General features: G+C 46.2%; 1 protein-coding gene across 1 annotated transcript in view; it reads left to right on the top strand.

Moving 5' to 3' along the window:
* ptprsb (protein tyrosine phosphatase receptor type Sb) overlaps positions 1 to 12,500 on the top strand; it is a 97,003-nt gene that overhangs the window by 76,107 nt on the left and 8,396 nt on the right. The window contains exons 12-22 of the mRNA XM_056446913.1: positions 258 to 352; positions 3,817 to 4,073; positions 4,710 to 4,797; positions 6,872 to 7,087; positions 7,191 to 7,348; positions 9,184 to 9,195; positions 9,470 to 9,582; positions 9,869 to 9,966; positions 10,445 to 10,568; positions 10,754 to 10,929; positions 11,555 to 11,674. Of these exons, the coding sequence (XP_056302888.1) occupies positions 258 to 352; positions 3,817 to 4,073; positions 4,710 to 4,797; positions 6,872 to 7,087; positions 7,191 to 7,348; positions 9,184 to 9,195; positions 9,470 to 9,582; positions 9,869 to 9,966; positions 10,445 to 10,568; positions 10,754 to 10,929; positions 11,555 to 11,674 (1,457 nt within the window). The remainder of the gene's footprint in view (positions 1 to 257; positions 353 to 3,816; positions 4,074 to 4,709; positions 4,798 to 6,871; positions 7,088 to 7,190; positions 7,349 to 9,183; positions 9,196 to 9,469; positions 9,583 to 9,868; positions 9,967 to 10,444; positions 10,569 to 10,753; positions 10,930 to 11,554; positions 11,675 to 12,500) is intronic.

Genomic DNA, 12,500 nt, shown 5'->3' with positions numbered 1-12,500 from the left:
TGGCACAGAGATCAGTGTAGTGTGTGTGTGTGTGTGTGTTCCTTCTCTCCTTCATTAGCAGCTGAATGTGGGCCAGCTCTCACCGGAGCGCCACATATGTGTCCGTCCTGACGCCATACACTCACCTTCTACATCCCCCACAATCCCCTGCACAGCCCCGGCGGACACACACGTCCTCACAGCGTGGCTCACCTGAGACTCTGTGTGTGTGTGTCTCTCTGAGTCTCATGTTTTGCCATGTGTGTGTTTTTGGACAGACGTGCCGAGGAATTTCTCAGTGAATTTGGCCACTAAGACGAGTGTGTTGCTGACGTGGGAGTTTCCGGAGAGCAGCGCCCCCTACCCTTTCACTGTGAGTCACACACACACACACGCACACACACACACACACTCAGCAAGTCTGTGAAAATTCTTCTGATCTGTGTTGATTTGTGTGGATTGTCTATGGAATATAGCAGATTTATTCTGGTTTATTGCTGCTCATCATTACTTAGTCATGTAATATTCAAATCAAATAATAATGCCACTCCCTCTTCAACAAAATCTGGGCGTGGCATTCTGACCTGAAAGCGGGTCTGAGTAAGATGTGGGTGTGGCATCCTGACCTGAAAGCAGGTCTGGGTAATATGTGGGTGTGGCATTCTGACCTGAACACGGGTCTGAGTAAAATGTGGGTGTGGCATCCTGACCTGAAGGCAGGTCTGAGTAAGATGTGGGTGTGGCATTCTGACCTGAACGCGGGTATGATTAATATGTGGGTGTGGCATTCTGACCCGAAGGCGGGTCTGAGTAAAATGTGGGCGTGGCATCCTGACCTGAAGGCAGGTCTGAGTAATATGTGGGCGTGGCATTCTGACCTGAAGGCGGGTCTGAGTGAGATGTGGGCATGGCAGTCAAACATGCTGGCGGGTCTGAGTGAGATGTGGGCATGGCATTTAAACATGCAGGTGGGGCTGAGTAAGATGTGGGTGTGTCATTTAAACATGCAGGCATGTCTGAGTGAGATGTGGGCGTGGCAGTCAAACATGCTGGCGGGTCTGAGTGAGATGTGGGCGTGGCAGTCAAACATGCAAGGGGGTCTGAGTGAGATGTGGGCGTGGCAGTCAAACATGAAGGTGGGTCTGAGTGAGGTGTGGGCGTGGCAGTCAAACACAGGCGGGTCAAAGTGAGGAATAGGGGTGTGGCAGTCAAACATAAAGGTGGATCTGAGTGAGATGAGGGTGTGGCATTTCATCATGATATGTGGGTGTGTCATTTTAAACTTGAAGGTGGATCTGAGTGAGATTTGGGTGTGTCATTCAAACATGCAGGTGGGTCTGAGTGAGATGTGGGCATGGCAATCAAACATGAAGGCGGGTCAAAGTGATATGTGGGTGTGGCATTTAAACAAGAAGGCGGGTCTGAGTGAGATGTGGGCATGGCAATCAAACATGAAGGTGGGTCAAAGTGATATGTGGGTGTGGCATTTAAACAAGAAGGCGGGTCTGAGTGAGATGTGGGCATGACAGTAAACATGAAGGCAGGTCTTAGTTAGATATGGGTGTGGAATTTAAACATGAAGGCGGGTCTTAATCAGATATGGGTGTGGAATTTAAACATGAAGGCGGGTCTTAGTTAGATATGGGTGTGGAATTTAACATGAAGGCGGGTCTTAGTCAGATATGGGTGTGGAATTTAAACATGAAGGCGGGTCTTAGTCAGATATGGGTGTGGAATTTAAACATGAAGGCGGGTCTTAGTCAGATATGGGTGTGGAATTTAAACATGAAGTAAGTCTTAGTTAGATATGGGTGTGGAATTTAAACATGAAGGCGGGTCTTAATCAGATATGGGTGTGGAATTTAAACATGAAGGCGGGTCTTAGTTAGATATGGGTGTGGAATTTAAACATGAAGGCAGGTCTTAGTTAGATATGGGTGTGGAATTTAAACATGAAGGCGGGTCTCAGTTAGATATGGGTGTGGAATTTAAATATGAAGGCGGGTCTAAGTTAGATATGGGTGTGGAATTTAAACATGAAGGCGGGTCTTAGTTAGATATGGATGTGGAATTTAAACACGGAGGCGGGTCTTAGTTAGATATGGGTGAGGAATTTAAACACGAAGGCGGGTCTTAGTTAGATATGGGTGTGGAATTTAAACATGAAGGCGGGTCTTAGTTAGATATGGATGTGGAATTTAAACACGAAGGCGGGTCTTAGTTAGATATGGGTGAGGAATTTAAACACGAAGGCGGGTCTTAGTTAGATATGGGTGTGGAATTTAAACATGAAGGCGGGTCTTAGTTAGATATGGATGTGGAATTTAAACACGAAGGCGGGTCTTAGTTAGATATGGGTGTGGAATTTAAACACGAAGGCGGGTCTTAGTTAGATATGGATGTGGAATTTAAACATGAAGGCGGGTCTTAGTTAGATATGGGTGTGGAATTTAAACAGGAAGGCGTGTCTTAGTTAGATATGGGTGTGGAATTTAAACATGAAGGCGGGTCTTAGTTAGATAAGGGTGTGGAATTTAAACATGAAGGCGGGTCTTAGTTAGATATGGGTGTGGAATTTAAACATGAAGGCGGGTCTTAGTTAGATATGGGTGTGGAATTTAAACATGAAGGCAGGTCTTAGTTAGATATGGGTGTGGAATTTAAACATGAAGGCGGGTCTTAATTAGATATGGGTGTGGAATTTAAACACAAAGGCGGGTCTCAGTTAGATATGGGTGTGGAATTTAAACACAAAGGCGGGTCTCAGTTAGATATGGGTGTGGAATTTAAACACGGAGGCGGGTCTTAGTTAGATATGGGTGTGGAATTTAAACACGGAGGCGGGTCTTAGTTAGATATGGGTGAGGAATTTAAACACGAAGGCGGGTCTTAGTTAGATATGGGTGTGGAATTTAAACATGAAGGCGGGTCTTAGTTAGATATGGATGTGGAATTTAAACACGAAGGCGGGTCTTAGTTAGATATGGGTGAGGAATTTAAACACGAAGGCGGGTCTTAGTTAGATATGGGTGTGGAATTTAAACATGAAGGCGGGTCTTAGTTAGATATGGATGTGGAATTTAAACACGAAGGCGGGTCTTAGTTAGATATGGGTGTGGAATTTAAACATGAAGGCGGGTCTTAGTTAGATATGGGTGTGGAATTTAAACAGGAAGGCGTGTCTTAGTTAGATATGGGTGTGGAATTTAAACATGAAGGCGGGTCTTAGTTAGATAAGGGTGTGGAATTTAAACATGAAGGCGGGTCTCAGTTAGATGTGGGAGTGGCATATGAATGCACAGTACAAGTCAGATTTACTCTAATAAAACACGTTTGTCTTATTCTAACTCAGCAGTAGTTCAGGATCGCTGCGTGTGCTCTAATGCAATCTTAATTAAATTCGCTGCACATTTCTGTTTAGTTTGTTTCATGTTCATTCGTTTCAGCAGAACACATCCAGTGTCGACCAGAGCAAAGTCTGCACTGCTGCATCAACTCTTCTCTTAAAAACAATAGTAAATAATAATAAAAATAAACCTTTTGAAGAATGCAGAGTCCTCTCATTAAAGATATGTAGTCAAACATGCCTTACTAGAACGTGAAGAAAACAGTCTAAATAGAAGAGATGTTGAACTGATGTGTTTGGCGCCATCTACTGGTGTTTAAACAGCAGCAGCTCAGATTTTCCAGCACAGTATGAGTGCTGCTTCATTCTAAAATCAGATGTTTTATTCGCTCATTATTATTTGATCTCAGTTTGCTGTTTAGTTTTAGTTTTTCTTCTTTTTGTGAAGTTTGTATTGTTTTATTTGTTAGTAAAGCTCCATTTCTCCACAGGTGGAGTACAACAAGAAGACGATGGTGGTGGACGCGCGGCTGAGGAAGGCTGTGATCCCGAACCTGGAGCCGGACACCAGCTACGACTTCAAGATCACGCGCGAGTCTTCAGGGAACATGAGCGGCCTCAGACACCGCATACACGCCAAAACATCTCCACGAATCCTGATCCGCCGGCCCGAGCTGGACCACACCCGCGAGACCGAGACCACCCTCACCATCATACTGCCCTCTCTGGACAGCAAGAGCAACATCAGGTACAGAAACACACACAGAGAGAGAGAGAGACAGTCTAACATTTATAGAAACACACTTTCTCATACACACACACACACGCAAACGTGGCTCACTCTCACCCATTTACAGTACACAGAGAGGATATATGAATGATGCATGATATATATTCACACACACACACACACACACACTCTGCATGCTCACTCACACAAATTTACAGTACATTGAGAGGACATATGAATCATGCATGGCGTGCACACACACACACACACACACACACACCGCTGCTCCTCTGCTGTGAATAATTCAGAGCTGCAGTCACTCTGTGCTTCTAGCTGCTCCTGCAGACTCTGCTGAGCTCAGGAGGAAGATCATTCCAGATCCTGACTGACACACACACACACACACAGCTGCAGTAACTGCACACACACACACACACACACACACACATCACGCTCTGAACACACTTCGTCTGTCCGTCATGCTTGATGGGGACCGCAGCTCCGGGATGCTGATCGTCTGAGGAGGAGAGAGATGATGGATTCTAACTGATGAGGACTCTAAAGCAGACTCCTATAAAGCTCTCACACTGAATCAGGAGCTGTCCTGTAGACGAGTGTTGATCAGAGTGTATGTGTGTGTGTGAACATCTGCAGGAACATTTATGTGGTGGTGGTTCCTCTGAAGAGAGCCAAAGGATATATGCGACACCTGAAGAGCCCTGATGAGATGGACCTGGAGGAGGTAAAACTCCACAGCAGCAGCACTCACCCTGGCCTGCACAGCACTGGAGTCATAGATATATATAACACACACACACACACACACACACACACACACACACGTGAGCACTAATGCAGAGCTGCTGCCTCTGAACAGTGACGTCTGATAGAGTATAGAAATGTCTGTATATTAAATGGCAGGAAGAGCACATCCTAGCAACTACTCCGAACATCATAGCAATCACCCAGAAACCCTAGCAACCACTAAGAATATCATAAAAAACACTCAGAATACCCTAGCAACCACTCAGAAACCCTTGCAACCATTACGAATATCCTAGAAACCACCCAGAACATCCTGTCAACCACTCAGAACAGCCTAGCAACCATTCGGAACACCATAGCAACCTCCCAGAACACCATAGCAACCACTAAGAACACCCTAGCAACCAATTGGAACACCATAGCAACCACAAGAATATCTCAGAGACTACTCAGAACAATCTAGCAACCACCCAGAAACCCTAGCAACCATTGAGAATATCCTATAAACCTCCCAGAACACCATAGCAACTACTAAGAATATCCTAGTAACCTCTCAGAACACCCTAGCAACCACTCTGAACACCATAGCAACCATTAAGAATATCTTAGAGACTACTAAGAACAATCTAGCAACTACTCAGAAACCCTAGCAACCATTAATATCCTAGATATCACTCAAAACCCCATCAATCACCCAGATCACCATAGCAACCTCCCAGAACACCATAACAACTACTAAAAATATTCTAGAAACTACTTAGAACACCCTAGTAACCACTCACAACACTCTAGTAACCACTTTTAATACCATAGCAACAGCTAAGAATATCTTAGAAACTACTCCGAACAATCTAGCAACCACTCAGAAACCCCGGCAACCATTAAGAATATCCTCTCATAACACCACAGCAACTACTAAGAATATCCTAGAAACTACTCGGAACACCCTAGTAACCACTCAGAACACCCTAGCAACCACTTGAAATATCATAGCAACCACTTAGAATGCCTTAGAGACTACTCAGAACATACTAGCAACCACTCAGAAACCCTAGCAACCATTAAGAGTATCCTAGAAACCTACCAGAACACCCTGTTAATCACTCCATCACCATAGCAACCACTCGAAACACCATAGCAACCACTAAGAATATCTTAGAGACTACTCAGAACATTCTAGCAACCACTCAGAAACCTTAGCAACTATGAAGAATATCCTAGAAACCTACCAGAACACCACAGCAGCCACTAAGAATATCCTAGAAACTACTCAGAACAGCCTAGTAACCTCAGAATCATCTAGCAACCACTCAGAACACCAAATTAAGCTTTCAGAACACCATAGCAACCACTAAGAATGCCCTAGCAAAAACCAAAACACCCTTGTAAACACTCAGAACCACTTAGGGAACACTCAAAACACCCTAGCAACCACTTAGAAAACCCTTGCAAATACTTAGAACCACCTAGCAACCACTCAGGACATTGTAGCAACAATTCAGAACACCCTAGCAACCACTCTGGACACCATAGAAACCACACTTACACCCTAGCAACCACTCTGAACACCCTAGCAATCACTCTGGACACCATAGAAACCACTCAAAACACTCTAGCAACCACCCTAACACACTAGTAACCACTCAACCACCTAGCAACCACTCAGGACATTGTAGCAACCACTCAGAACACCCTAGCAACGACTCAGAACACCCTAGCAACCACTCTGAACACCATAGAAACCACTCTAAAACACCCAAGCCACCACTCTAAAACCCTAGCATCCATTCAACCATCTAGCAACCACTCAGGACATTGTAGTAAGTAACCCTAGCAACCACTCAGGACACCATAGAAACCACTCAAAACACCCTAGCAACCACATAATACCCTAGCAACCACTCAGGATATTGTAGTAACCACTCAAAACAATCTAGCAACCACCCTAGCAACCACTCACCCGCCTAGCAACCACTCAGTTCACCATAGCAGGTAGTGCTGGAGAGTGTGTGTGCCACTGTGATGTGTGTGTGTGTGTGTGTGTGTTTCAGCTGCTGAAGGACATCAGTCAGAAGCAGCGAGACCCGCGCCAGCGTCAGGTGGACCTGCGGCGGGCATACATCACTGCCCGCTTCACACCTGCCACCCTGCCCGCCTTCTTCACCCTGGGGGACCAGATCGACTACGACGGCTTCAAGAACCGGGCGCTGGAGGCGGGACAGGAGTATATGTTCTTCATCCTGGCAGAGCTCAACTCCACCACTGGGGTAAGAGGAGCCAGCTGAGTGTGTGTGTGTGTGTGTGTGTGTGCGTGCGCGTTTGCGTGTGCGTTTGTGTGTGTGTGTAACTGTGCTGTGTTTGTGTGTTCAGAAGATGTTTGTGGCCAGCCCGTACACAGACCCGGTGATCGCTCCAGACTCGGACCCGCAGCCGCTGGACGCCGGTGACGGCCTGATCTGGGTGGTGGGACCCGTGCTGGCGGTCGTCTTCATCATCTGCATCGTCATCGCCATCCTGCTCTACAAGAAGTGCGTCCTAACAGCACACACACAAGCACACACACACACATGCACAAAACATTCACACACACATACACACTCACATGTACACATACACACACACACACACAAACACATACAAATACATGCACACATATACACAAACACTCACACGAACATATACACACACAGATACACACTCATACACAAACACACCTATACATACACAAACTCACAAACACACTCACACACATTTACACACACAGACAGACATTAATACAAATCCATACACACACACACACATGCACACACACACAAATATACACATATATGCTCACAAACACAGACACATGACACATGCATACACACACACGCACACACACACATATACACAAACACTCACATGAACAGACACACACACCCTCATAAAAACACACGCACACGTACACACACACACACGCACACACACACATATACACAAACACTCACATGAACAGACACACACACACACACACACATATACACAAACACTCACATGAACAGACAAATGCAGACACACACACCCTCATAAAAACACACACACGCACACACATATACACAAACACTCGCATGAACAGACACACACACACGCACACACACACATATACACAAACACTCACATGAACAGACACATGCAGACACACACACCCTCATAAAAACACGCACACACACACATATACACAAACACTCACATGAACAGACACATGCAGACACACACACCCTCATAAAAACACACACACACACACACACACACATATACACAAACACTCACATGAACAGACACACACACCCTCATAAAAACACACACACACACACACACACACACACATACACAAACACTCACATGAACAGACACACACACACACATACCCTCATAAAAAACACACATGCGCGCACACATACACACACACATATACATATACACAAACAATCACATGAACAGACACATGCAGACACACACATACCCTCATAAAACACACACACACACACATGTCTAAAGTACCTATCCTCATAAGGCTGTATATGAATAACTGAGAGCAAACCCAGAGTCCTGCTGTAGCCAGTGCTGGTTACTTGGGGGATGAGCAGGAGGCGGTGGTCACCATGAATGTGTGTGTGTGTGTGTGTGTGTGTGTGTGTGTGTGTGTGTGTGTGTGTGTGTGTGTGTGTGTGTGTGTGTGTGTGAGGACGGAAATGAAGAGAATAATGAGTGATTAAATATGCAGGAGCTGCTATTCCAGTGCAGATGATGGAGGAGCAGATATTAATATCCACACGCCTGCTGCAGTGCTCAGATCAGCTCAGATATTCATCATGAGTTCATGACAGATGAGCTCCATCACACACTGATCCGCCACACACACACACACACTGCTGGAGCTACTCAACACTTGTGTATGCTGATGTGTGTTAGCTGTAAAGAGTCCTGCTGTGGTTCCTCCGTCTGCTCACACTACCCCGGAGTGTTCCAGCGCTGATACCGGAGCGTTCTGGAGCCGCTGAAGAGGCCGTGTTGGTGTTCACCGCTGCTGCTGCTGTGTGGAGGGAGGAGGCGGAGACATTGAAGACGGAGGCGTGGCTGCAGACGTTCTCCTCTCTGATTGGGCCTTTTCCTCAATATGAAGAGCTTAGAGTCGAGTCCCGCCTCCTCTCCTTCAGTTCAGACTGTCAACGGGCCTCAGTCTCATCTTTATACTCCAGTCTGGTGTTGTGGTGTGTGATCTGCAGGAGTCCAGATGCAGACGTGTGTACTAATCTCTCTCTCTCTCTCTCTCTCTCTCTCTGTGTGTGTGTGTGTGTGTGTGTGGCACCTGATGGGACTCCAGCAAACCTGATGGGTGAGTGAGATCTGATCCCTGATATAAAGCTCTTACACACACACACACACACACACACTGCTGTTCTGCTTAATCATCACACACCTACGCTCTCCCTCATCATCATGTCTGTGTTTAACATGAGAATAAAGCTATCCTGATCACTTCTGCGTCTCCTTTCAGTGACATTTCTGATGTGTGTTCCTTAGTGTGTGTGTGCTGTTGGAGGATTATTATTCATTCTGGTTAATAATGTGTGTGTGTGTGTGTGTGTGTGTGTGATTTGACTCTTCAGCAAGCGCAAAGACTCTGAGCCGGGCACGAAGTGTTTGCTGAATAACGCAGAGATGATGGCGCACCACCCCACTGACCCTGTGGAGATGAGGCGCATCAACTTCCAGACTCCAGGCACGAACATACACACACTTACAGAGACACACACACACACAGAAACACTTAAAAAAATCACACACACTCACTCAGAAACAGGGATGCACAGACAGATGCAAACAGATACACACACACTCACATGGACACAGACACAATGACCCTTGCACACACACTCAGACACACAGACATGTGTTCAGACACAAACACTTATACACACACAGAAATATATGCTTGCGCGCACACACACACACACACACATGAGGTGTCAGTGATGTGTGTGTGACCGTGACCTTTGACCTTGCAGGAATGATGAGTCACCCGCCCATCCCCGTGTCTGAGCTGCCCGAACACATGGAGCGCCTGAAGGCCAACGACAACCTGCATCTGTCACAGGAGTATGAGGTGTGTGTGATGCAGAGAGAGAGAGCAACCTTCAACACACACACACACACACACACACACACTACTGTATTCATCCTGCCTGTGTGGTGTTAATGCTGTCAGAAACACTCCGGTGAGCCGGAAGAAAAAACACCTAACCAGAGGAAGAGGATCCGCTGCATAAAACATATGCTGGATAAGTTGGTGGTTCCTTCCGCTGTGGAGACCCCATATTAATAAAGGGACTAAGCCGAAAAGAAAATGAACGAATCAATAAACAGCCGAAGAACTAAACTACAACTACAAGAGCCAAACTACTGAAAACTAAAGTGGAACTAACAAAACTACTGAAGAATGAAATGATAAGCTACTGAAAGAGCTCATTCAGATAGAGACACCGGTTACTGTAACAGTATCTGATCCATTATAATCAATGGTTTATAAAGAACTGTGTGCGCACGTGTGTGTGTGTGTGTGTGTGTGTGTGTGTGTGTTTCAGTCAATTGACCCCGGGCAGCAGTTCACGTGGGAACACTCTAACCTGGAAGTGAACAAGCAGAAGAACCGCTATGCTAACGTGATCGCGTACGATCACACTCGCGTGATTTTGGCTCCAGTTGACGGTAAGCGCAGAGCATGTGTGTGTTTCTGAGTGTGTGCGTGTGTATGTATGTGTGCGTGCATTTCTGTGTGTATGTGCAAATGTTTCTGTGTGTGTGTGTGTGTGTGTGTGTGTGTGTGTGTGCGCAAGTCTGTGTGTGTGCGCTGGAGCCGAGGCTGACCTCCTCTGCTCTCTCTCCCCCTCTAGGCATTATGGGTAGTGACTACATCAATGCTAACTACATCGACGGCTACAGGAAGCAGAACGCCTACATCGCCACACAGGGGCCGCTGCCCGAGACCTTCGCAGACTTCTGGAGGATGGTGTGGGAGCAGCGGGCGGCGTCTGTGGTGATGATGACCCGACTGGAGGAGAAATCACGGGTGTGTGTGTGTGTGTGTGTGTGTGTGTGTGTGTGTGTGTGTGTGTGTGTGTGTGTGTTACTGCAGATAAATTACTTGTATAAGTTCAACAGGTCTGTATGTTTTGTGATGCAAATGAATACTGCAGGTCTGCTGAACTTGTTTGTTATTGTCACTTGTTTGTTATTGTCAGATAAAGGCACAGCTAAAGTAGTTCCGGCAGGTTTAGAGCACATTACAGCTCCAGATCACTCCACTGAATGATCAGAGTTATATCCTCCTGATATATCCTGACACACACAACATCTCAGCAGTGGATCCAGCAGCGGTGCTGGACAGCAGAGGATGAGCGCAGTGATCACCTGCAGCTGATGGAGGATTAGTGGAGGAGAATGCACAGTATTAGTGTAGTGGTATAAGAGTATTAAAGCACTCTGGGCTATTGAATTATTCATGTGGATTAATGAACATTCACTCATTCATCATTAGTTGGTAACTTGTCCCAGATATAAACACAACTTTAGATTTTAATAATGCATTATAATTGTTAAAACCAGAACTGGTCAAGCTGGGGCACACACACACACACACACACACACACACACACACACACACACACACACTGATGATCTCCTCTGTCCTGCAGGTGAAGTGTGATCAGTACTGGCCCAGTCGCGGCACAGACTCCTTCGGGGCGGTCCAGGTCAGTCTGCTGGACACTATGGAGCTGGCCACCTTCTGTGTGCGCACCTTCTCTCTGCACAAGGTCAGATATCAATATATTAATACATCTCCATATCAGAGGAAGACAGGACAGTGTGGACAACACAAATAACAAATGACAGCAGTGATTTCCAGATGGACTCTGGCGAAATGAACACACAATGTGTGATGTTGTGTCTGCTCAGCTTCAGTTCATCTGTAAATCTCCATCCTCCCCTGTTATTCAGAGCTGCAGCACACTCCAGAAACAGGAGCAGGTTAGGGCAGTGATCAGGTGAACTGCTGAATAATGATGTGACACAGGTGATGTCTACAGGTGAGTGTGATGATGATCTGGTCATCAGTACAGGTCTAGTGCTTCAGGAGCAGAGATGGGCCGAGGATCGCCAGTTTGACCACAGATACGAGAGGAAATGACTGAACTGTGTAAGCACAATGTTCCTCAGAGAAAGAGAGGAAGACATGTGGATATTTCAGCTTCAACAGTGCAGAACATCATTACAGATTGAAGAATCTGGAGGAGTTTCAGTGCGTAAAGGACAAGAGCGCAAGCCTAAGCTGAACAACCGTGACCTCCGACCCCTCAGGGGGCGCTGCATCAAGAATCCTCATTCATCTATAAGCCAGATCAGCACATGGGCTCATGACTACTGCGGTAAACCTTTGACAAGTACCACAATACAGAGTTACATCCACAAACGCCAGTCAAAACTGTACTGTGGCAAGAGGAAGCCCTATGTTAACAGTGTCCAGAAGTGCTGTCCACTTCTCTGGGCTCAGCGGCATCTGGGATGGAGCATCACACAGTGGAGACGTGTACTGTGCTCAGATCAAGCAGTGTTTCAGGAGAAATGGACACCGTGTACTCC

The sequence above is a fragment of the Danio aesculapii genome, chromosome 2, assembly GCF_903798145.1.
Source record: "Danio aesculapii chromosome 2, fDanAes4.1, whole genome shotgun sequence".
Classification (NCBI taxonomy): domain Eukaryota; kingdom Metazoa; phylum Chordata; class Actinopteri; order Cypriniformes; family Danionidae; genus Danio; species Danio aesculapii.
This window is presented reverse-complemented; position numbering and strand designations above follow the sequence as displayed.